Source organism: Colletotrichum aenigma (genome assembly GCF_013390185.1).
Source record: "Colletotrichum aenigma strain Cg56 chromosome Unknown KSG_Cg56_contig07, whole genome shotgun sequence".
Classification (NCBI taxonomy): Eukaryota; Fungi; Ascomycota; class Sordariomycetes; order Glomerellales; family Glomerellaceae; genus Colletotrichum; species Colletotrichum aenigma.
The window spans coordinates 2,210,525-2,235,111 of record NW_023500913.1 but is presented as its reverse complement, the minus strand read 5'-3'; the positions used below and the strand labels follow the sequence as shown (position 1 = coordinate 2,235,111).

General features: G+C 54.9%; 9 protein-coding genes across 9 annotated transcripts; 5 read left to right on the top strand and 4 right to left on the bottom strand.

Moving 5' to 3' along the window:
* Positions 1 to 4,950: 4,950 nt before the first annotated feature.
* Positions 4,951 to 6,486, top strand: CGCA056_v010860 (Sterol uptake control protein 2; the record flags this gene model as incomplete). Its single annotated transcript, XM_037326107.1, has 2 exons — positions 4,951 to 5,019; positions 5,101 to 6,486. The coding sequence occupies 2 exons, from the start codon at positions 4,951 to 4,953 to the stop codon at positions 6,484 to 6,486; spliced, it is 1,455 nt and encodes a 484-aa protein (XP_037175388.1).
* Positions 6,487 to 10,935: 4,449 nt separating this feature from the next.
* GANA-1 (Arabinogalactan endo-beta-1,4-galactanase) lies at positions 10,936 to 11,901 on the top strand (the record flags this gene model as incomplete). The annotated part of the gene is made up of 1 exon (XM_037326106.1): positions 10,936 to 11,901. One exon carries the CDS (start codon positions 10,936 to 10,938, stop codon positions 11,899 to 11,901), a length of 966 nt encoding a protein of 321 aa, XP_037176044.1.
* Positions 11,902 to 12,956: 1,055 nt separating this feature from the next.
* On the bottom strand, positions 12,957 to 13,793 carry CGCA056_v010858 (uncharacterized protein; the record flags this gene model as incomplete). The annotated part of the gene is made up of 3 exons (XM_037326105.1): positions 12,957 to 13,230; positions 13,378 to 13,705; positions 13,757 to 13,793. The coding sequence occupies 3 exons, from the start codon at positions 13,791 to 13,793 to the stop codon at positions 12,957 to 12,959; spliced, it is 639 nt and encodes a 212-aa protein (XP_037176045.1).
* A 1,044-nt stretch (positions 13,794 to 14,837) lies between these two features.
* RPS15 (40S ribosomal protein S15) lies at positions 14,838 to 15,683 on the top strand (the record flags this gene model as incomplete). The annotated part of the gene is made up of 4 exons (XM_037326104.1): positions 14,838 to 14,855; positions 15,016 to 15,092; positions 15,263 to 15,559; positions 15,614 to 15,683. The coding sequence occupies 4 exons, from the start codon at positions 14,838 to 14,840 to the stop codon at positions 15,681 to 15,683; spliced, it is 462 nt and encodes a 153-aa protein (XP_037176050.1).
* A 595-nt stretch (positions 15,684 to 16,278) lies between these two features.
* On the bottom strand, positions 16,279 to 17,556 carry SIL1 (Nucleotide exchange factor SIL1; the record flags this gene model as incomplete). Its single annotated transcript, XM_037326103.1, has 1 exon — positions 16,279 to 17,556. The coding sequence occupies one exon, from the start codon at positions 17,554 to 17,556 to the stop codon at positions 16,279 to 16,281; it is 1,278 nt and encodes a 425-aa protein (XP_037175926.1).
* Positions 17,557 to 18,133: 577 nt separating this feature from the next.
* Positions 18,134 to 18,811, top strand: CGCA056_v010855 (NADH-ubiquinone oxidoreductase 17.8 kDa subunit; the record flags this gene model as incomplete). The annotated part of the gene is made up of 3 exons (XM_037326102.1): positions 18,134 to 18,268; positions 18,341 to 18,582; positions 18,673 to 18,811. The coding sequence occupies 3 exons, from the start codon at positions 18,134 to 18,136 to the stop codon at positions 18,809 to 18,811; spliced, it is 516 nt and encodes a 171-aa protein (XP_037176048.1).
* Positions 18,812 to 19,298: 487 nt separating this feature from the next.
* CGCA056_v010854 (uncharacterized protein) lies at positions 19,299 to 19,697 on the bottom strand (the record flags this gene model as incomplete). The annotated part of the gene is made up of 1 exon (XM_037326101.1): positions 19,299 to 19,697. The coding sequence occupies one exon, from the start codon at positions 19,695 to 19,697 to the stop codon at positions 19,299 to 19,301; it is 399 nt and encodes a 132-aa protein (XP_037176049.1).
* Positions 19,698 to 21,697: 2,000 nt separating this feature from the next.
* Positions 21,698 to 22,292, bottom strand: sui1 (Protein translation factor sui1; the record flags this gene model as incomplete). The annotated part of the gene is made up of 3 exons (XM_037326100.1): positions 21,698 to 21,721; positions 21,855 to 21,922; positions 22,031 to 22,292. 3 exons carry the CDS (start codon positions 22,290 to 22,292, stop codon positions 21,698 to 21,700), a joined length of 354 nt encoding a protein of 117 aa, XP_037176047.1.
* A 530-nt stretch (positions 22,293 to 22,822) lies between these two features.
* Positions 22,823 to 24,582, top strand: ASHR1 (Histone-lysine N-methyltransferase ASHR1; the record flags this gene model as incomplete). The annotated part of the gene is made up of 3 exons (XM_037326099.1): positions 22,823 to 23,377; positions 23,425 to 23,614; positions 23,672 to 24,582. The coding sequence occupies 3 exons, from the start codon at positions 22,823 to 22,825 to the stop codon at positions 24,580 to 24,582; spliced, it is 1,656 nt and encodes a 551-aa protein (XP_037175925.1).
* Positions 24,583 to 24,587: the final 5 nt, after the last annotated feature.

Here is a 24,587-nt window from a genome sequence, read left to right as displayed (position 1 = left end):
AAAAAGTGACAAATACTGTCACCAGGGACATTCTTCAAGCTTACCCATACCGTTGGATCCATCCTGTCACGGAGTTGACACTGCCTCGAGACGGAGTTTGCTGTTTTGACACGTGCAAACGGGCAAAAGTTGCAATAATCAAATAATCAAGTATCAATCAAATATTGCCAACGAACCTGGGCAAGCTGAATCCCGCCGGCTCGAAAGACTGCTTGCTTTCCCAACTGGGCAGGTCTTTCGCGCTGGGATTTCTCCCCGCCTAGCCGTGGTGAAAGCAAAGCACAAGGAGTGCACCTTGTCCCTCCAGGCGAGGCCCTGCGGGAACGGCGGAGAGGTCACATTAAGGTGTGATCTCCCTTAAGGTTGTTTCCTCTGAGATGAGCGCCTGGGTACGGCGGCCATGCATGTGGTGGAACTGGTGGGAGGGCAGCTCCGTCGCCTGGCTTGTCCGGGGCTCTCGCACATCATACTGCGCAGCCGCAGCCGAGAGAGAGAGATGCGACGGGGTCTGGGTCCGTCGCCCTCGATATAACGTCCCCTCATAGCTCCCTTCGTCTTAATTGCCCCCTCCGCTCAGACTGCGCAAGGACGACCGTCTAACCCTTATGTAAGGCGAAGCATTCCGTCAGAGCCACTCCAGCAGAACAGACAGACAGTGGACGGACGACGCCTATTCCCCTTTGGGCACTGCTTCTGTTTTTGGCATCATAAATACTGCCCGCCTTGGCTTGGACATCCCGGCATGTCACCAAAGTCACCAAAGTCACCGACGATGCTCGCGCATTGAGTCAGGTGTGAAGCCGTTGACAGGCACTACCTCGTGCTTTTCCCTCCTGGTAGCTATTATGTACGCCCCGGCCCCGCCATCGAGATTGTCGCGGAGCAAGCCCACGACGAGCAGCATACTTTCAACAGCCAGTCGGCCGAGACGGACGATGCCACACGGAGTGACCCGTCCACCACATTGATGAAGCACGTTGCTGTGCCCTATGCTCTCGGTGCTTTTTTCCCATCGGACTTTGCGAATGCCCATGAGCAAAGTCCGAATCTGAGGCAAAACTGACGGCAAAAGCCACGAGGGACGTGTCACAGGCTTGATGCAATGAGGCTCCAGACAAGCCTTACTTCTTCTTCTCCTCCTCCTACCAGCCCGCGTTGCATTACCATTTACGACGGCATTGACCCTCCCCACCGTCAAGAGTTGGCGGGTGGTTGTTGTTGTCAGGCTGGAATTCCGTGCCCGATGAATTGTGCCATCCATGGCGACATTTCGGGGAGGGGGGAAGGAGGCTCCGCCCATCCATCATGGCATCATTTCTTGTCAGGCGTTTGTCAACGTTTCCAAATCCTCGAAGAGGGGGACAGACCGGGGATGCTGCCCGTTTCTCCAGGGTGTTCCCAAACATGCAAACGTCTGTGGGCGGCAACACCAACAACGACAACAACACCCAACTACCCGGACCACACGCAGCTGCGCTGGCAAAAATAAAGGCCTTCTAGAAAGAACTTGCTGCTGGTTGCACAGCTGGACGCCAATGTATCACAAGCCCGCCTGCCCTCTCACAGACCAACTTCGGGCCAAACCCTGGAACAACCTTGAATCGCCTTCCTCCCCAGGATGTTTCAATTTGCATGTGCTGCGGGCTGCGGCTTATCGACGCAGCCCCCAAGCCTCCCAGATCTACGTCAGCCCCTCCCCTCCCCCGTCCCGTCACACCACTCGGATGGCCTGGCCTCCGACCCAATTGCAAACTCCATGTTCCTGCGCGCAACACCTCCAGCCTGTAATTCCGGCTCGCTGATTCGTCCATGGCGACCATCTTTTGTGGTGGATGGCATCCCCGGGTCGGCACTAGCAGATCGCAGATCATACAGGTTGGAGATAATCAACGACACGTTTTACACACGCACGACACGGAAGAACAGCGCAGCAACGATGGCCCACAGCCGCCGCCACTTTCCAGAGCCAACCCAAGGCGGTGCATCAACGGGGTATGGAACTCGCGTGTCAATCACCCATCTGCCGATGTGAATAACATGTAGGCGGGCCGCGCCACACATCATTATCAGCCATGATATCGAGGCTTTTGCACCACGGGCGCGAGGAGAGGATACCTAACGGTCGGGGTTCGGTGCGTCTCTGGGCAGCAGGGCGCTCGGAGTCGGGCTCATGAGTCTCGTTCGTCCGACGTGAAGCCCTTGCCTGCTGTGCAACATGGTGGCACATACATCTCTGCATGGCTGCAGGCCGCCCGGACCGTTCAAGGCTCGTCATCCCCCTTCCCGACTCATGTCGTCGACTTCAGACTTTCCGGCAACGGTGCCGACGTGAGAAGTTTTGGAAGTATCGGGCGACCGTAGAGACCAAGTGGCTGGAGAGAAGCTGGGTGGGGGGATGGCCACGACAGGGCTGAAGGGAGTGCACGGTAGTCTGGCTGCAAGAGCAGGGGGGGCCATCGACACCCATGCTGGGTAGATGATTGGAGTCGTGGGCGAGAACGACAGGCAACGCAGAGTTTGGCAGCGCAACCCACGTCCCCTCCGTTCAACTCCGTTCCGCCCGTCCACCCGCCCGCGCTCCGAGAGTGAAGCATGTTTTGTGAATGGTGATGTCTCGACCAATCTGTCATGTTCTCGGCCAGGCCTGTCTGGCAAGACGTCGGGCCCTCGTCCTGGAGCGAAATGCAGAGGCGGGGACCCTGGGACAGTGAAGCTTCTGTCTCTGGCGAGTTTCCTTGCACATCACGGCAGCACGGGAAACGAGTCCCGTCGTGTTTGTTCGTTGTGCTGTTCGTCAGTGATTACGCACAAGCTCCGTGGATGCAGTGGGGGCAGACAGGCAGGAGTGAGGTTGATGCTCCATGGACGAGGCTATCATGAAGACTCAAAAGTCAAGTTACTGGAGCCCCTGTCACCGACGCAGATCCGACCGGGGAGTTTGGCCGTTGCATATGCCCTGGGCCCATGAGCATGGACGTTTGTTTTTCCTGGTGCCCGGGTGCTGACAGTGCACCTGCTGCAAATTGCAGCGAGAGTGCAGTTGCAGTGATGGTCGGGACGGGGGTGAAGCTGGCACAATACGGCGTAAGTGTCGGGTTCGTACGCCGTAACTCGTACCTTATTCTGGGGGTGACGTACCGGGCAGCGGCGGCGACGGCACGAGACCCGGGGCAGACGGGATTGATGTTATGCGCGAACGCACATGTCAAGTCAAGCTGGGCGATTGTTTACTTGTTCAGACTTTTGATGACAGTTTTTTGCCGTGCCTATCCCGGACAGCTTCGTGAAAGGCGTCGGGTAATTGGTGTGGTGGTTGGAAGATGTTGGAAGATGTTGGATGTCTCCATACACTTGGTGTTTTCGTTCAGTAGGTATGGAGGGACTTAACTTGTAAATTAGTACAGAGTACGAATACCAGAAGGGGAATATTTGCTCTCTGCAGCCTGCAGGTGCCACACGATGCCTGCAGACAACCCTGGAGGACGCATGGTGTCCGTCGATTCCGCGACGGCGCGTCCACTTTTCGTCGCCTGCCGGCTCCGCGAATCGTGGGTGGTGGTGGTGGTGGTGGATCGTCGGCGTGGGCCGTGGTGTGGCTGAGCATGACAATGACGGGACGCATTGTCCCTTGGACAGCTGAACTGGACGGCAAGCGGGATTAGACTTGGTGGCAGAAGGGAGAGAAAGGTCACCATCTGGTAATATTTGTCCGGTGGCGGTTTGCTTGTCGAGGTCGGTTGTCGAGGTCGGTTGTCGAGGTGTCGAGAACGTGGATGATGGATGTGTTCTGCTTCAGCAAAGTTCCAATGAAATTCCCATGGCGGGGCCCCGAATTGACGGGCGGGCACTGGGCAGTGACACCGCCCACGGCCGCTGCAGCCAGTGTCAATGGGGCGCGCTGGGTGGCCCGTCCCCCCTTTCTGCCCTATGCGGGCAACGTAGCGCTAGCAAGTTCCTACCTCAGGTGCTCAGCAGAGGAGGTACGAAGTACTTTCCATGCCTTCTGTGCAAGAAGTGGGAAAAAAGAAAAAAAAAAAGGAAAAACAGAAAACCAAACATCCATCTTTTCTTTCCTTCTTCTACCGCTGCCCCCCTGCTCCACACTCGCACACCTCTTTCTTTTCCAGCGTGCGCATTGCATTGCTGCTGCTGCTGCTGCTGCTCATTGCGGGCGATCGCGGAGCTGTCCCGTCTCATTTCGCCAGGCCTTTTCCCCCACCTGGGCAGCCAGTAAACATCTCAAAATTACAAACGGACAATCAACGTCCATCCATCTTACAAGTCGTCTGTCTGCACAGCCATCATCACCAACGCAGGCGGTGCGGATACCCTCCCGCACCCGCCTTGCCTTAACGGTAACCCCTGTCCTTGGAAGTTGGAGGGAGGAGAGACAGCCAACGGCCTGGTACAGATATCCGCCGTCGAGGACCCCCAAAGAGACAACCCGGGCGGACCACGCTGACCGGACCCAAACCACCCTCAGAACCCCGTCCATTCCTCTCACCTCAACCTTGACCCCGAATCGCCATCTCCACCACCACCTACAACTTGTCCAATCTTTTTCATCCTGCCCCCGAAACCTCGAATCCGTCACGCACACACACACACACCACCCTCCGCTTCTTTTTTCCTTTCCTCTCTCTTCCCACTTCCTTCTCGCTTCATGCCTTCTCGCGTATGCTGGCCCTTTAAAGACACCAGGTTCGCCCCATCTACTACTAGCTCCCGCCTCTTTAAAAAGCCCTGAACCTCTGTCTGTCATGCACCTCGCCCTGTCACCGCTTAACCCCCGCGAGTCCACCACCACCAACACCTCGACGTCAACACCGCCGCCTCGTTGACGACACGTGAAAGCCCAACCCACCTTCATCTCACTTTATAGAGTGGACCTCCCGACATTACGACCCGAGAATTGACTTCTACGTTCATCAACACACACACCTTCTCAATATGCCTCCCAGGAGATCTCACAAAAAGTCGAGAGCCGGCTGCAAACGGTGCAAGTCGCGCAAGATCAAGGTAGCTCCTACCCCCTGCCTGTCCGCCCCGCGTCTCTGCTGTCAGTCGCAATGAGCACAAACTAACCTTGACCCGTGATAGTGCGACGAAGTCCACCCAAGATGCGGCAATTGCGTGAAGCACGGCGTGCCATGCGACTTCGAGAACCCCGATATGTTTGACGAACTCCTCACCGCCTTGACCCCCTCCAACACCGCCGCCTCACAATCCCCAATCGACAGAGCCTCTTCAACCGCGCCCTCCCCTTCTGCAGGAGCATCGTACCGGGCAAAGACGCCCTCCGTCTCAGGAGGCTCGCCTCCCACAGCATCATGCACGCCGCTTTACACGACCCCCGCCAATGCAGCCATGTCCGCTACCACTGCACCCAATAACCGCCTCCTGGAACTGCGATTGATGCACCAGTTCACTTCCATGACCTCCCGAACCCTTGTGGTCAACACCCCCGCCACCCACGACATCTGGCAAAACACCGTGCCAAGGCTTGCCTTTGGCGGTGCGAGCTACCTCGCCGATGCCATGCTGGCCGTTGCTGCCCTGCATCTCCGCTCCTTCAACCCGGACGACAAGGCTCTTGTGAGAGCGTCGCACTCATACATGGCCTCGGCGCTGGCCGCCTATTGTTCATGTTTGCAGAACGGCATCACTGAGGCCAATGCCGAGTCGCTTTTCCTCACCGCGGCTCTGATTGCCTTCTCCTCGACCGCCACGCGAATCTTCATCCGGGACGAAGCCGACCCGAACGACCCCGCCAGCTCCTACTCCTTACCCCTCTCTTGGTTCCATGCATTCCAGGGTGTCAAGACCGTGGTAGCGACTTCATGGCCCTGGATCCGCAACAGCGGCATTGTCATTCCCATCATCGACTCTCAGCCCGTCCTCCAGCTCGACCTGGACGCGACCTCGCCAACCTCGTTCTTTGGCAAATTGCTGGACAATCTGGAGGACGAGCTGCAAGGTGAAGACGCGATAATGGCTATGTCCACGAGACAGTCCTACCAGCACGCCGTGGCCGTCCTCAACTGGGCTCACAAGCTGCCGCACCGCGGTGCTGCCCTCGCATTCCCCGCCACGGTATCGAAACGCTTCATCGAACTCCTTGAAGAACGGCGTCCGCGCGCTCTGACTATTCTGGCATGTTTCTTCGCGCTCCTCAAGGGCTACGAGTCGGCAGTTTGGTGGCTTGAGGGCGTCTCCCGCAGGGAAGTCATGGGCATCGTCTCACAGTTCGAGGCCACGAGCCCGTGGTGGGCACACCTCGAGTGGCCTGTACGAATTGCCCTCTACAAGCACTCCATTATCCCACCGGAAGTCTGGGGCTCAGACTGGGTGACCGAAGAAAGCAAGGCCGAGAAGGGACACAACATGACGGCCGAGTCATTCGTCAACCACATTGAAATCCTGACGGGCGTGTTTGCAAAGGCGCAACCGCAGATGCCGGTGCCCGTCTCCACGCATGCAGTGTAAGCGAAACAGCTGGCTATGACGCGACCACGAATGTATGCACAAACAAAACCATTATCAACATGTGTAAATTTCAAGATTGGGAACATCTTTAGATCGGCTGATCTAAACGGCACATACGAGCGGTGTGGGAGTTTCGGGGATCGGGAGACTACGGGAGTGGTCAGAAGAATGAGCATGGAGCATTGGAAAGGTTGATTTTTATCGGGTTCATCTTTTTGTTTTCTTGCGGATCACAGGCCGCCAGAAGAATATCTAAGGCGGATACATCATCACATATAGGGGGTACCAGGGATGGGATTTCATGGATTTAGCATTTATGTCTTACGGCTGGGGAAATCTTTCACGGTGTTCATCATGGGATATGGTATATACAAAGGCTGATAGCGGGGTTCTACAGCCTGGAACAGCTCAGACAGAGCACACATGGCATTTTTCACCTTACGACACTGCTTGTCTTCTTTTTACAAAATAAACAGGAAATTGAGATGATATCATTGGCCTTTGCAGACGTTGGGAAAACCAGTTTGAGCATATAGTATGTAAGCACGCAACAAGGGGTTCCCCTGACTGGGAATCAATAGGCGAACAGACTCGCGAGATGCCAGCCATGTGCGGGAAGAACGTTGGCCAAACATGCCATCTGGGCTTCACTCAGCTGCAGAATTGACAGCTGCTTCTGGGGGGGGACCGCCACCATCAATCTTGCGACAACGTCCTGTTCGGACGGCATTAGCGTGATTTCCCGTTCGCCCTCCATCACATATCAACCCGGTTTGTGCGGCGGTGTTTCCGAGGGCGTGAATGCCGAGGCGTGGATGGATTGGGGAAGTGTAAATTCATGCAACCATGTGATTGAACACCGCGGTGCTGCAGCGCCCCAACTTGGCCGTTTCGCGCGGACGGCCGAACGGCCTTGCCTTGTCATCATGCAAGTCATTTCTTTTGACTGTACGTCATGGCCTTGTCAGGAGGGTCCCCCTTCTTTTCTCCTCGCGAGTTGTCATCTGGTGTTAGACTTACATCGCGGCGTATCTGGCCGATCTCCGTTGCTGTGTGTATGATCGATGCCGAGGTTCAACGACAGATGTATGTATGTATCCCTGCGCCTTGCAGGATAAAGCCAGAAGTGCGTCCCTTTTGGTTAATCAGTTCGTGCGTGATGCCCATCCACGTGTAAAACCTTGCCGCGCAACGGCGAGGCGATCTGTAGATGTATGTTGGGCTCGTGCGATGGATTCCTTCCATATGGGAGCCCGGCAGTGGGGACCTCGGAGGCGGCGGCGGCGGCGAGTGGAGGTCTTGCTCCGCCTCCCGCGGGGGGAGGGGGCTTGCGCCCGTGGAATGACTCGGCGCAGGATTTAGAGGTGGTGGGTGTTTTAAGGATATGCCGGAGGCTTTTCTTGCCTCATTCGACCACTTGCGGCATGTCGGGCGACCCAGCTGGGTGTTTAGTTTTCTGATCACCTTTCTCTCTGTATTGTGCCATCCTATGGGGGACGCGTACGCTTTGAAGTCTAAATAAGAGTTGGGCACGAAGGAACGGAGCGGGAGGATCTGCCGGCGCCGTAATCCTTAGTCCCCGGGTGGCATTGCCCTCCCCGAGTTCCCCGATGAGATTACCTCATTCGGTGGCAGTTTTGACAGGAACTGCCAAGGCCTGCTTACGGCGGACATCTTACCGTCAAAAAAAGGCAAAAGCTTTTAGGATTGTCGTTGCCGCCCGAGGTGCCCGAAGCAAAAGCCTACTTGCAATAGGGATTTGGGGTTGGGGGAGGGGGTTTGAGAACGGGTTTTGACTCGGCATGTGAACCCGCCCGTGTGGGAGGTTGCCTCGTGTCGTTCGGGAGCTGGGGGAGGAGGGAGGTGGGTTGGCTCGTGTGCTTCGGTTCGAAACTCTTTTCTAATGTGTGCAGTTTGGGAATAGCACCGCCCCCCGCGAGAGAATTGCTCTTTGGGAACTGCACCCTGACGGCCCTGTCAGACGAATTGGGGAAGCTGACCTGGACTGACATGTTCCTTTGCAAGAAAGCTTGATATCTGACTGAGGTGGCATGTGACTTTGGTTTTTGTTCTTCACGGTCACGAACCTACCGAGCGCCGATTGATGTAAATATCTACGCTGGTGATGTTGGTGGCGATGCTCGCGTCAGCACTCTTTTTTGAGTTGCATTCCATCCGGCAGGCTTCTGTAGAGCTTTGCCGTTAAAGTTGACGTCCCGTTGGCGTATCACAGATCCGAATGGACTGTTCGCATTTTGCGTTTTTTTGGGCGCGAACGGTAAGTAGGTAGTCAGCCCTTTGTCAATGATAAACATTTCTTGACATTGAGGCAAGTTTTGAAGGGCTGGACGGTATTTGAGTTCTGTGTCGTGGAAAAGGCGAGATTGTGCGAGGTGTTCAGACTACTTCAGGCGTCCGTCGCGTCCAGTCGTTGCCGCAGCCCAACCAGAGAACCTGCGAACCCTGAAGCGGCCACCACGAGCCTATCATTACTCGCGAGGTTTCTCAGCTGGGGAAGTGTTGCTGATGGGCTGGTGAATTGGGCGCCGTGCTGCGAACCGGAGGGATGCGGGATCGTGTGCGTGATTGGTGCATCGTGCTCGGCACATCTTTGCTGACAGTGTTTCTAGAAAATGTTTGTTTCTAGAGACTTTTGAACTGCGAGACTTAGTCTCGTGTGCATTTGATTGGTGCGCATGGGGTTTCGGCCCATCGTGAGAATTGACGGTTTAGTTCGGCGGAGTATTGGTGTTCGCGCTTTGCTGCACACGGCGTTTGCGGCCGTGGTCATGTGTCGTTGTTGGGCGTTGTGTAGCCGGTAGCGTGTGTGGTGGGTTGAATAAGTATTAGCAATCAATAGTTTCCCCCCTTGTCGAGGATGATCATGGGTGGGAAATATAGTTCCTGGTGCAACTCTGGGGTAAGAAAGCACGAGTGTGTTGTCGTTATGGGGGCCGTACCAAGAAAACTACTGCAGCGCGCAAACTCTACTGACGAGAGTCATGAATCAAGTCGTCAACTCTGTTGCGACCCCGCCGAGTTGTGATCTTGAAACGATTTGTTTTTTTGGAGGGCGGGAGCCGGTGATGGTGATGTGGGGAAAGAAGAGCCTCTATCACGGCCGATAACACGGAGAATTGATAAGGCACAACGATATCAGAATACCTATCAGAACGGGAAATAAAAAGCCTGGAAACCACGCGAGAGGTTCGGTTATCCGTGTGCTGCTCAAGTTCGGATCAAAGGCCCCGATCTACCTTAATTCAACACCACGCCCCTTCGCTTGCATTCTCAAAACAACCGGCGCCGGTCTGCCGTCATTTTAAAGATAAAAAAGGACCATCAGCACAAAATGGCTGCCCAGGAAAACTGAAACGGGCCGCAGCTCGGAATAGCCCCCAACGCTGGACCTCCAATTCCGGCAGCGTGCTCCTCCACCCCCGGTAAGCTCGGTCCTTTTTCGCTCTGCATTCGATATTGGCCCGCTTTCCGCTCCTCTCTTTCTAACCGGGGTTCTTGGACGACCAAGACCAACGGCACATAGATTAAACATCGGACGGTCTTGCACCGCAATACGGGCACAGCACGTCGGTTATTGACCAGGGAGGCTGTTTACCCTGAGGAAATCGCGATTCGTCCTACGGGGACCAGCCTCATGACAGCCAACGAGGAGAGCGGAAAAGGGGGAGGGTGTTGGCAGGAATTCCCAAAGAGCGTTCGCCAAGTCTCCAGGAACGGCAGCAAACTGTGGAGAAACATTCTGCTGATTGGAGGAGTCGAGATGTTCCTCATGGGCACTCCTCCCAGGAGGTAGCGCGATGAAACGTCAAGCCGGCTGAGCAAGTCGTCGACCGACTCCACTGTGGTTCAAGCGGACGTCAGCGCCTGTTTGACTGTCAAAGTTGGGTTTTCCTGATGGCGGTAGTGCCGCTGCTCGCTGGCAGGCGGGAGCTAGACTCCTTTGCGTGTGGTCAGCAGTCCGGTGTTGCTCGTTAAAGCTGCGGGCAATATGTCTGAAGCAGAGGGATGCCTGTCAACTCCTCTGTCTGTCACTCTGACGGTCGACATATCGACAGGGATGGCGGTTGCTATACGAGAAACTGGGTTACACGCCTTCCCGCTCCCCGTCGAGGCGCCTAGCTGATGAGTTGCAGTTTGCCATGATTGCTCCGGTAGTTCGGGAAAGATGGAGAAAGGCCCTGATGGAGTTCTTGGGATCCCATCAATAAGGGAGATGAAGGGGTGAAAGGGGATGATGGCGCTTGGTGTTGATGGCGAGTCCTGAACTGCTGTATATACATACCACTGCTGAAGACCAGACGAAAGGCGAAGACTTCCTCTTCGTCTCTCTTCCAGTTCGTCTTCCCCCCTTTTTTTGTCTTCTCGCTTTGCCCAGCGGATACCCCAGAGCAGATCCGATCTCCGATCCGAAAGGACAAGCTCGCCAAGATGCTCGCCTCCGTAGCCTCCGTCTTCCTCCTCGCCGTCTCCGCGGCCAACGCCGCCCTGACCTACAAGGGCGCCGACTGGTCCTCGGTCACCATCGAGGAGAAGGCCGGCATCAACTACAAGAACTCGGCCGGCGCTTCGCAGTCGCTCGAGGTCGTCCTCAAGGGCGCCGGCGTCAACTCGGTCCGCCAGCGCGTCTGGGTCAACCCCTCCAACGGCGACTACAACCTCGACTACAACCTCGCCCTCGCCAAGCGGGCCAAGGCCCAGGGCCTCTCCGTCTACCTCACGCTGCACTTCAGCGACACCTGGGCGGACCCGAGCAAGCAGGGCATCCCGTCCGGCTGGCCCACCGACATCGAGAACCTCAGCTGGCGCCTGTACAACTACACGCTGCAGGTCAGCAACGCCTTCCAGAGCGCCGGCGTGCCCCCGGCCATCATCAGCATCGGCAACGAGATCCGCGCCGGTCTGCTCTTCGAGACGGGCCGCACGTCCAACATGTACAACGTCGCCCGCCTGCTCAACTCGGCCGCCTTTGGCATCAAGGACTCGACCCTCAGCCCCAAGTCCAAGATCATGATCCACCTCGACAACGGCTGGGACTGGAACACGCAGAACACGTGGTACACCAACATGCTTGCCCAGAACCAGCTGACGCTCGCCAACTTCGACATGATGGGTGTCTCGTACTACCCCTTCTACAACAGCGCCGCCACTCTGGCCTCCCTCAAGACCAGCTTGACCAACATGGCGAGCAAGTGGGGCAAGGAGATTGTCGTTGCCGAGACGAACTGGCCTACATCGTGCCCGAGCCCGAAGTACGCCTTCCCGAGCGACCTGAAGGACATTCCCTTCTCTGCGGATGGACAGACGACCTTTATGAAGAGACTTGCTGCAGTTGTTGCAGGAGTTAGCAAGGGAACTGGTTTGTACTATTGGGAGGCTGGATGTGAGAACCCCTAATTGCTTCTTTAATGAAGCTATACTGACTGACTTGATGCAGGGGTTGACAACCAAGCACTTGGCTCAAGTTGCACCTCAAACACAATGTTTGCATGGCCCGGCACCGCACTGTCGAGTCTGGACGTCTTCAAGAGCATTTAGATGAGCCCAGAAGGGCAGATACCCAACCGACTTCATAAAAGAATCGTGGGAGAAGGGCGTGGCTTGGTCGTTGGCGACCGCTATGGGTTTTGAGGTTGGTGCACATCTATGTCGTGGAGAAACGCACCGCCCGCCGCCACCCGCAGGCTGTCACTGACCCCGCAAGAAAAACAGGTACATAGCTTTGTTCGATGAGTAAATAGTTTTGGAGTGTTTCTCGTATATATCTAGCTGAGCCATGGTTTAAGACCTATGGCCGTACATAAATACATATTCGCCGCGAATGTCAGCCGATACTTACAAGCGGAGTCATGCACAGCCCAATGCCTTCCCCTTACATCGCATAACGAGATTGATCAAATCGGTCTAAACACTTCCCTTTAGACCCCTTGCAAGGCAGCAGATCCCAAAACAGATTTCACTTCGTGGGGTTATTCAAGTCGCCCTCACTAGACTCCCCTCAGATGAATTTATCCTTCAGATTAAACTAATAGCCTGTAGTGCTTTTATTATATATATAAAAATAGCCCTGTCGTCCCTGCCGTCCCTGTCGTCTCTGCAGTCCCTACTAATCTCTAAAATGTTAGGGTACATTAGGCGGAAGAAGGGTACGGCGCTGGCAGTACCTGGATGCATATGATAATTCCAGCTACGAAACGACCAGACAAGGCCCAAGCAATATTGCATCTTCATTTCTATGTATGTTCTCTACGGCCGCGGCGCGCCGCCGCCGCTGTAGAACTGCCCTCAGGCATGCGTTGGCTATCTGATAGTTCCGCAAGGTCTTCCAGCTGCGGCGACGTCTCGCTAACGTGCACACATAAGTCTACCATTCGCCGCTCATGGTAGCTGCCTCTTATTTCCCGCCCCCGTTCCGATCCCTGCCCGCACTCCTTCTTCAATCTTGAGACCGCCTACAAAGAACCTTGAGGGTCCTGCTTGTCGGTATCACGATCCATGAGATCAGCAGGAGGGGAGCTGGTCTCCATCACTTCCACTCCCGGAAGGTCGTCAATGCGCTGCGAGGGGTCGTCGACTGTGGTCGGCTGAGACTCGTCGGTCAAACCAGGGATTTGGCTGGATGGAGGCGCCGAAGACTCGCCCTCGGCCTCAGCATCTGCCCGCAGGCGGTCGTACATTTCACTAAGCTGAGCGTCCTGGATTTGGCCCATAGTCATGCCACTCTCGCTGGGTATAGGTCAGCGAATGAACGAAGAACGGGGGCAGAGGCCAGGGAAGACGGTGATAGTAGTAGTGACATAGAGTAAGACAGTGGCAGAGAAGGACGAGGACGGACAAGGACGGAGACGGAGAGGGACGGGGACAGTCACTTACAGTTTCTTGTTGATTTCGCGGGTAATAGCACTCTGATCGCTGCGAGCCTCCTCCAGCAACTTCTTGGCCTCAGGATGCCAGTACTCCAAAGAGGCTCGCTGGGACGCAGTCATCTCTCCCTGGAGGGCCTCACCGAAGAGTCTCACAGCTTTAAGTCTGTGATGAACGAAGTCGGTCTCAGATGTGGCAAGTCTCATGTGCATTCCTGCCTTGTGAAGACGTCCAAGTCGCGGCTCAGCAAGAAGCTCCAGAGCCTTGGTCTCTGCAGCTTCAGTCTCGCCCTTGCTGTGCATGGTGCAGATGTACTTGAAGCGCAGCTCGAACATGGCTGAAATTGTTAGCATAGTCGTCTTCATATGATCCGCGACAAAACCACCACCAAGCTGGTCGAGACCGCTATCCTTGGTAGATGCCATGATGCCCGTTCGTGAACTTTCTGTAAGTCTTTGGTGAGTCGCGAGGGAAAGAGATGCAGATTGAATGTTGGGAAAGGAAGGTGGTCGCTCCAGCAACTTTCACCTTAAGCCGGCCTCTTCTCACCTTTTTTCGTCACCAGCGGAAAGTGCTGCCTCCCGTCAACGCCTATCGTTCCCGGTCAAGCTTAAGAGACTAGAACGCCGAGAGGCGAGAAGCGAGAAGCCTTTCCAGTGAAACCCACAGCCCCTTTCCGATGCTATCATGAGTCGCAGCACGACCGCCAAACTTCTAGCGTCGTCGAATATACATGAGTTACTACTTCGTCACACAGATGATTTTATCAACAATATCCAAAACCCGAGTTCCTTATTATTCATCGCGGACACATTACCAAACGAGGCGACATAGAGATGGTGTGGGCTGCATTTCCCAGGCTCGCGCACAGGAAGCAAACTTGGCATTCTGGAGTCAAATGAAGTCGTTCCTACCCTAAGTTATCTCTCATACGGCTTCTTTTCTCTGGACACAGGTCTCAATAGGAGATAGTGATGGCGCAGGAGTATGTCAGAATTGCTTTATATGTGGAGGTCTGACGCTGCTCTTCACCGAGCTCACCGACCGTACCGACCCGACCGGCGTTCGCCAGTTGTGGATGCAAAATTCAGGGCATCCAACGGCGAGGTGGACCTGGGCACGGCGGGACGGTGATGTCAAAGAACGGGCAGACGGCCAGGTGAAGCGCGGCGTGGACGGGGGGCCCGAGCGTCCGCTTCGAGAAAGAGCGTGCAGTGTGCCCGCTGACGCGGTACGTACCGCGCGACTGCCAATTTTTTTTTTTCTCGATTCAAAAATCACATGACTGCGGGGGGAGGGCAACCGAACCCTACGGGCCAAATTTGGGCCATTGGTGCAAGTCAAGCGAAACCTCCAAGCGACCGTAGCCCCGTGTCCCAAAACTTCGACAACCGCACCGGCACTTCAGCTTATTCGCTCTCGATAGACCGCATCGACAGCGAATTCCCTGACCTCACAACACCACAAAGATGGCTGACGACGAATACGTACGTGCGACCCTGTCTTCCCTCCCTGGTTTCGATGGATAAAGACCGCGCCGTCGCGGCGGTGGCGGTTGCGGATTGAGGAGGAAATGGTGGCGCGACGAGACCACATCGCAACCAAACCGCATCGAACAATTTTGGCTGACTGGAGGGATCCATACAGAACGCCGAGGAGGCTGCCGAGATCAAGAAGAGAAGAGCGTTCCGCAAGTTCTCTTACCGCGGAATTGACCTTGAGGCGTACGTTTTGCCCACTTGAGAAATCCCACCTGCCTGTCCACACCCACGCACAATCGAATCCCTCGAGACCCGACGATGAGATCATCACTGCCTTTCCATTCCACGAACCTGCCGAAGCACCCGCCATCGAAGACACAGAACCGTCCAGGCTAACATGCACTCTCACACAGTCTCCTTGACCTCGACTCCGAGCAGCTCCGCGATGTCGTCCACGCCCGTGCCCGCAGGCGCATCAACCGCGGTCTCAAGCGCCGCCCCATGGGCTTGATCAAGAAGCTCCGCAAGGCCAAGCAGGAGGCCAAGCCCAACGAGAAGCCCGACCTCGTCAAGACCCACCTCCGTGACATGATCGTCGTCCCCGAGATGATTGGCAGCGTCATTGGTATCTACTCCGGCAAGGAGTTCAACCAGGTTGAGATCAAGCCTGAGATGGTTGGCCACTACCTGGCTGAGTTCTCTATCTCTTAGTACGTTCCTCTCCGCGCAAGGACTTCGGAAACAGTTTTCTAACAATCTCACAGCAAGCCTGTCAAGCACGGTAGACCCGGTATCGGTGCTACTCACTCTTCTCGTTTCATTCCTCTCAAGTAAGAGGATGGTTGTGGGCTGTCTTTGGGAGGTTCTTGCATTCAACGGACATCAAGGCGAAACGGGAAATGGTTTTGGTAGCATGGCAAGGCCACTATCATGTTGTTTGGGCAATGATAGTTCAATACAACATCGTTGTCCGCTAAAAAGTTTGAGCCTCAAAATGGGAATGAAATAAACGATATGGAGATACCAAAACTGCCTAAAATCTCACTCGCTGCCTTCCCCTGTGACTACTTGAATGCTCTGTCTTGCATTTGACATTGAAAAAGAACCCCGCTTGGTGCACAAAATCCAAACCTGGCCCGCTCATGATGCAATCTGTCACTCGCCTATCTCAGCCCTCCACATGGACTAGACCCGCCGGGGGTGATTGCACAGTCTTGAAGGTCAACCCCATTGCTTGAATGGCAGAGGTTGATGCTCCATCGGCAACCCATCCTTCTGGTCGGGGAATGTCCTACGCTAGTTCTTTCTCCCCTAAGCAGATTCGCAGATGAGAAGATTCTTTCATTGCTCAGGTCATGACGAGACCCATGGTCTGATGGTCAAAACGTGGGTATATAGGGTCTAAAAATGTGATATGTGCATCTAATCATTACAACTCCTGCTTTCCCAGCTTGTTCAACTGGGTCTGCTCATGCGCATCCAACCTGTCATACAGGTCCTTGCTCCAATGGCTCTTGTCTTCCTTATTCTTCTCCATGATGGCCTTCACGGCCGTCTTCCAGTTGCCGTCGCTCACACGATCAGCCACTCTCTTGGATGCATCCGTCTCAGACGCCTTGAACAGGGGCCACACGCCGACATCGGCTCCCATGCTCTCGTCGAGGAAGCTGTCGAGGACAAGCTGGCCGGTCTTGCGCTGAGCGGTATCCCAGCGGGCATCTTCAGGCGCGAGTACCTCGAGAAGGCGGTCCATGCCTTTGTTGGCGATGAAGTCGTCACGGATCGTAGGGCTCTTCAGAAGACCTCTGACAGCGGCGACATGAGCCTTGGCCTTGTTTGCGGCGCGGAGGACATCGTGCCTGCTCTCTTTGGCCGGCACGAAGGAGGCGTAGAAGTCGTCTCGGAGCTTGGAGGCTCCCTTAGTCTCGGTAGCGGGGCATGAAGCATCCATAAGCTGAGGCCACACCATGGTCACTTCCTCAAGAGCCTTGGGGTTGTTTTGCAGGGCGCCGGAGATGATGGAGGCGGCCTGCTGGTCACGGGGAACGACACCCTCGATTGGTGCGGGCGTCTCGGGGTCTGACATGAGGCAGAGGAGATACTTGACGGTGTCAAACGTCTCAGTGATTTTCATGCCGTAGTAAATGTCGTGAGAAATGTCCTCGAGAAACTCAAGAGCCTCGTCGATAGGGAGGTCGGCCCCGTTCGCGCCTTTCTTGACGTAATCGAGATGGGAATAGAACTCGCTTGACTCCTGCGGGGGCTGCTTCACGGCGCCGACGGGGTCGTACTTGGGAGCGTCCTTGGGCAGTCTCGGTTCATCGTGGACCTCCTCGCCATCCACAACCACAATCGAGCGATCGACCGGCAGGCCCTCCACCGCCGAGTTCTTCTCAGTGGGATCGTTGATTTTGGCCTCCTTTTGGCTGGTGTTGATGTTCATCCGGATGTGGAGGCCATGAGGCAGCTCTTGGTCATCATGTACTATTTGAAATTCCTCTGTTGGTTGGAAGATCTTGGGGTAACATTCCGCCGGGTTGTCGGTGTGGCAGATGAGTTCGACATCGGCCGATGGTGAGGGTGCTGCCGGTGCCGCTGATACGTGTGATGAAGCGGCGATTGTGGGTGCGAGGATGAGAAGGCCGAAGACGACCATGAAAATAGTGAGAGGAAGGAAAGATGCGCGAATTGATGGTCTTGATGCCATCTTGAATTTTGTGAATTGTGGTTTTGCGATATGTAATTCCGGAGAGAGGTTGACCTCTTCAGTCAACGTCGTTGTCGCCCCGTTTGCGGCGAGGGATGATGAGACCCAGTGTTATTGTATGAGAACAGTGGGCACGGGCAACAAGGCAGTGAGTTCAATAAGATTTGTGTCGAAAGTCTAAAGCCAAGATGGGTTTGAGATGCTGATGCGACAGACGAGTACATGCACTCTTATAATTGGGTTAATGAACGAAAATGAGTCAACAGAAAAAAAAGGACAGTTTACCATCACGAAATAGAAATTCATCGAATTCATCCGTCTGGCCAAGTTGTCTCATTGCCCCATGCTCAAGACCGTGGTACCCATTTTGAGAGGCGATTCTCTTATTTGAATTCGGCAAGTCGTGATTGGCCAAAACAGCCGCCACAGCCGCTGCGGCGCTAAACCGCGAAAAGTGACGCTCCTCCCCGACTACCGAACCTTGGGAATCACCTCCACACCCGAAAGCTCCCTCCTCAATCCCCACGACAACCCGATTCCTATCGTCCATTGACACCGTCCCGCAACGTCATTCACGATGCAGGCCATTCGAACGCGGGGTGCCTGCATCGCGCGCCAGTCCCGCCTGACTGGGCTGCGCCAATCGCGATCATACGCCTCCGGAGGCGACCACGGCCACCACCACGCCCACAACGTCGAGGAGCCCATCGGAGTACGTTCTTGCGCCAATTGATCGTCGATACGGAGAGTTTGGAAGCTAATGGAGCTGTTTTTGGCGTTGTAGAACTTCTTCTGGGCGACCGTTGCCGTCATTCCCGCTGCGTACTTCATGTACAAGATCAGCCAGCCCGGCAAGGACGGCGAGCCGCCATTCCTCACCAAGAAGATCCACGAGTACTGGCACTACCAGGAGACATGGGCCGAAAGGAGCCACCTTCACACCAAGGCCGTTGAGCAGGCCGGTTTCGACAGGTTGCTCTTCTTCTCCACCCCGGCCAACCGCGACGTCGACCTCCGATTTCCTGAGTGAGCCTTCCCGAACCACGATGATATGACTGGACACTGGCTTGGAAAGCCCAGAGGATGCAGTGCGGCTAACACAACTTTTCTACGCAGGGCCATGTCGAGTCACGCCGCCCGCAACATTGTTGCTGGCTCCCAGACCAACCTGGACCACGTTGTTGCTCACTACAGGAAGCAACATCTCGACGAGGAGGAGCGGAAAGCCCAGCTGCTTGCGAAGAAGCGGGAATGAGCGAGGGGTGGTGTTGTATGATACCGTTACATAGATCGACCCGAGGTTGAATCAAGGCTTTCAGTTCATTTGTTACGTTGACTGCTCGCCAGGATGTCGCGAGTCTCGACTTCCTTCCAACCTGATCAATTTCTCTGGCAAGGTCGATGATGTGTGGAAGTACTGGCGAGCGGGGCCGACATGCCCCGTTAAAGTTGTGCCTGCCACACCACGACAGTGATGAGCCAAGAGAGGGAAGGGCCGCTGTTAAGGTAGGAAGCTAGATTCAGTGGACTTCCTCATCAGCCATGTAGGATGTGTTCATAGAAGGCGTTTTCCACTCCGGTCTTGCAGGCAGGTGCCATATCCCTTGATCTGTGACTTCAAAACCCCTGTCTTAACCTCCCCCGTTTCTCTCCTCGTTTCTGTCCTCGTCACCCCCAGACTTCTTCTTGGACGTAACGCTAACACTGCCAATATCCATCGATCATTACTTCTGCCTTAATTACTATCGACCTATACACAATGGACCCAAACGCGATTGTTGATCCCAGTCAGGATACCACTTTGGTCGGAGGGTTTCTTGAACGCGTGGCGATGATCTTAGAGCAGCGAAACTCGGGGCAACCAAGACCACCCATGCCAACAGCGCCGCCACCGTTGTCGGCGTTGCCGGCGTCGTCGTCGTCGCCCCTGTCGTCCTTGGGACCAACGCCAGAGCGACCAATGTCGTCAGCCCGGTTGCCGGCGGCATCGTCGTCGTCGTCTTCCCTGTCGTCCTTGGGACCAACGCCAGAGCGACCGACGCCAGAGCCACCAACGTCGTCGGCCCGAAAAGCGCTGGTGCTACCAAAGCGTGAACCGGTAGACTCGTCAGAAATGGCGCCACCATTTGGAGAGTGCCCATGGACAACCACCCTGCCTCCCTGGAGGCCAAATTCAATCTTCCTGTCTCTGGACGAGCCTAAGCACGGGGCACGTCACTCACCGGATGACTACTCGGCCGGGCAAATGATGTCCACCTTGAACGAGGATAACCGGCCGTACTTTTACATCCAGGACCAGCTTATAATGGAGACCCATGTGCTTTGCCGCTTCTAGGAGCGCGGAAATGCAGTCAAATTGCGCCTAGAGTGCGCACAGTACTTTCCTGTGATGAAATACATGCCTCTTGACCCGAACAAGATCACGGCTCTTGACCACGGAATACTTTGCAGTTTCATGAACACCTTGGGCTTCCGGGTCATAGGCCTCAAGTTATGGACCGACAAGAGCCATTGCGTTTCCAGAGGCGATCCACGATGTAACGCAGAGATCCGTGGGCCCGACATGTTTGCCACACGTGACCTCAAAAAGGGCGACGAAATCTTTCTGGCAACTCCCAACTATATCTGCAGGTGCCTCATGTGCCTCGAGGAGGCAGAAAGCATACGGAGAGAACTCGAAGAGGAAGCCAAAGAAAAGGAAGCCAAAAAGCTCAAAGCGGAGCTTGAAGACGCACGCAATAGTAAATCCCCGGGGTATTTGACGAAGGATAGCAAAGACGATTCTCAAGAGCATAACAGGAAATACGATTCTCGTAGACTAGCGGCCGGTACCCAAGCACCCGTCACTCAAGCATCTCGCGGCCATTTGATCTGGACCACAACACTCACTCCGGACAACTTCAACGACGAGTATGATGGGTCCTCCGAGCAGTCTGACGAGCCTGATAAGATCAGTGAAATCAAAGGCATTCATGGCATCAATGTTATTGATGATGCCTCTTCGGACGAGTCCCGTTTGAGTACTATACCCGAGGAATCTGGCGAGGACCGGGACGAGGACGGGCACGGGCGCGTCAACAGGGACAGCGGCGAGGACGACAGCAACGACGCCGGCAAACGCCCGGACACTCTAAGGAACCAGTTACGGAGACGCGACTCCGGGTCTCGGGCGGACGCTCTTCAACCCCACCAAGACTTTTCGAAGAGCCTTTCGAGCCTCTCAGATCAGGGGAGGACTTCCTTGAATTTTTCGAACAACTGAATTATTGGGGTAAGTCAGTGAGTCAACAACTGGATTATTGGAAAAATGGTAGGCAGTGAGGAGTGGCTACTGCTTACAACGCTGCATTTGCTCTTTGCATCGCTGTTACTGTTTTCGCTGCCCAGTGGGATGGCGATAAGGCATATTGATAATCCACAGCGTTGCAATGATGGCTTTGAGAGAAGCCTCTGTCTTCGTACTGGGGGGACTCATGGCAGATAGAGAAGTTTTATACATTAGCGTCATTAGTATTGAAGGTTACGGAATTGAAGTAGCGCACTTTTGGGAATCAAGCCACAGCATTCAACACAAGACCGCAGAACCGTAGCCTGTGACAAATGCCTTGAAGTTTTTCTCATGGTCTTGGTAGGCTTTACAACTGGTTTGCGTTATCATGGAACATTGAGGACATGTCTCAATGTTGCCTGTCCGACAGAATTGAGGGTAAAACTCGTAGAGGTTCTTATTCCATTACCTAGCATAAGGCCGATGATTGTAGTCTCCCCAGCTGATATTGTTTGGCCACTGACTCTGTCTTCAAGCAGGGCAGCAGCGAATCATCATGAAAGAAATTGATACCTCAACCCCATCCGAACCGCAAGTCCCATGCCAGTTCCTAGGAGCGCCAATCCAGTAACACCATTGTGCTAGGACCATTGAGATTCGATCTCCCGCAGGCACCTTTAAGATTCTCTCGCATCCCCAGAACCGAACTTTCGGACCACAGAGCCCATATTCCAAGGCGACACCCAGGCTTTCCTCACGAAGCTCGATGTCATAGGCTGGAAGACGGGGGGTCGATATTCGTATCGGCTCGGGGATACCGGAATCCGGTCGGCTGCGAGGGGGAGACGGCGCCTCCTGGCAGTAACGGCTTCTTTAGAAGCCGTGGACCTTGACAAGCTAGAGCGGGAAAAGAGGTTAGCCGCTATCTTCGTTGGGCTCTGGCAAGGCGTGGCGAGGTGGAACGGGATCTCGTGATTGATCATGGAGGGGTTCAAGAGTGGGAAGGTGGGGTCCAGAGTCGCGTGCTTACCTTGGAGTCCATCTCGAGACCCTCCTGCTTGTCGACGAGGAAATCGTGAATGTTCTTGCGCTGGTCGCCTGTTTTGTAGTGGAAAAGTAAGTTAGACTTTGCGCAAAAGGATTGGAAGCTACGGCGAAGCTGTTGAGAGGGTCAAGAGGGAATGGAGGGGAAGGTTTGCGACGCACCCTGGAGCTGAATGACCTCACCGAGGTCCTGGTCCTCCACGATGGTACCGTTGCAGGCGAACTTCTTCTTGATGACCTTCAGGATCTTCTTCTGGTCGAAGCGCTTGGGGAGACCCTGGATGGTGGTGAGGGTCTTGCGGCCATTGCGCTGCTGGATGCGGATGTGGATGTAGTCCTGGCCTTTCTTGGGATTGTTGTTGCCCTCGCCCTCTTCGGCATCAGCGAAGGGGTCGATTGTCTTGAGGTTTTCGATGGTAGTCATCAGAGGCGCGTGTCTCGTGTAGCGTTTGGACTTGGGATTTAAAAGACGGGGGTGTTTTGAGTGCTGGGGTGTGAATGCGCAAATGCAGTCGTTGGTTGTGGTGATTTTTTTATTCTTCGGGTTTGGGGAAAGTGAGTGGGGATTTTTTTGGCAGAGCTTGGATGCGCGTTTGGGCGGGGGAAGCTTGTCAGCTTTTTTTGAGGCTCAGAACAGCAGGAGAGACCAGACTAAGAAACGGTGTTGGTGGGATGAGCAGAAGGCGGGGTGATGGAGGAGTCTGTGCACAAGCAGTGATCTGCCAGTCCGTTGTCCTCGGGTGAGATCCTGCTGGCACTGGACGCAGCACACAGCCACAGGGCTGACCTGGTGCCTGCTTTTATCGCTTATCGGCAGTCGATGGCACTAGCCACATATGGACGCTTGTGGCGCTCCATGGAAACATCGCATGTCTCTGGAATCTGCCATCCAGGCTTTTTTCAGAAAAGCTTCAAACCTCGTTTTGTTGATGATATCAGTATAGAATCTCAATCATGCCTGCCGTAAATGACGGCATTGAAGTCCGTGGCTCCAAGGGCGGTGCCAAAGGCGGCCGCTCCATACACGCGACGCGCCGCTTCAAGCCGGGCGACGTTATTGCTCTCTTCGACGAACCGGCCGTCGTCCTCCCGCCAGGCCACCGCGCGCTTGAGTATTGCAACCACTGCCTGAAAAGGCAAGGCCACGCGGGCGTGGGAAAGCTGCGCGCTTGCACGGGCTGCAAGACAGTCGCCTACTGCGGCGCTGCCTGTCAGAAGGCCAACTGGACGCTGATCCACAAGGTCGAGTGCAAGGCAATCCAGTTCCTGCATGAGGTCAAGCCGGCCCATCAGCCCGATTGGGTGCCCACGCCCATCAGGGCCGGGGCGCAGGTGATGCTGAGGCCGAAGTTGAAGGAGTCGTTTGATGCTTTGGAGGGGCACGTCGAGGAGTGGAGAAAGAACGACGAGATGGACTTGCAGCTTCAGGCACATGGGGTTTTGAGGTGCTGTGGGCTTGATGCCATTACTTTAAAGGGGCTAGAAGAGTCTTTCCAGGTTCTATGCAAGGTAATGGCGTTTTCGATGGGGACAGGAGTTGCACTGACATCCTGTAGCTTCAGACGAACGCTTTCAGTCGGACGGAGGAGTACTATGAGACGGGCGGTGTCTTCTTGGATACGACGTTGGCCATGATCAATCACTCCTGTGTGCCCAACGCGATGGTGCAGTTTGGAGGACGGACTGCCACACTTCGATCAGCCACGTTCATCAACCCTGGCGATGAAATTGAAATTTCTTACGCCGGTAAGTTGGCTTTTGACCCTCGCAGTTTCGTGATTGCCACTTAGTAACCTATGCCAGACCACACACAACCTAAGGGCAAGAGACAGGGCGAGCTTGACCTCTATCATTTCGAGTGTTCTTGCTATAAGTGCGAGCATAATTTAGACGAGTACCAAATCGCCATGAACGACCCGACCATTGACCTCAACAGCATGAGCGTCATGCCTGACATCGAGCGGTTCAAGAATCCACCCGGCGGCGGCAAAACCGATCCTCCACAGGGATTGATGGGCTTGAACATCCAAAAGATCATGCCCGTCTTCCCGCGCGACATGCCACGCGACGAGAAGCGTGAGTGGCTGAGGAAAGCGTACAAGACTGGATCGTATTTCGTGACCACGGGCAAATGGGCTATTGAACCATTTGCGCAGGTGGTAGACGAGGCAGCGTACTACTTTGGAAAGGACCGGGGAAACCACGAGTGCGCCCTTGCTATTGCTTGCTTGTCCGCGTACGATATTGAACCATTCAAACACGTCGCGCCGTTCCATCCCTCAAGACTCAAGGGATTGTCTGCCATTGCCATCGCTTTGTCGAATACGGCGCCCAACCCTGGCAAGCTCACCAAGCTTGCTAGAGACATGGCTGCGCTGAAGAAGTTTCCGCCTGAAAGCGTCAAATTGCTGGAGAATCTGGACCAGGTCTCTCTGTGTCAGATGGTATTGTCGATAATCGACTTTTACAGCGACCTCGCACCGTCAGCTGACTGGGAGCCTCTGGTGCTCGCGAAGGAGATACTGAAGGACATTGAAAGTCTTCCTGGTCGGGAGAAAGAGACTAGTTTGATCCTTGCGTGGAGGACAGACCCGAAGACCATGGATGACTTTTTCAGGTTTGGTCTTGTTGAGCCGATCAGGACATTGTCCGAGCTTGGAAAGGTTGTGCTAGAAGTAGATCTGGGCATGGACCGCGATCTGTCTGCCAAATGATACCC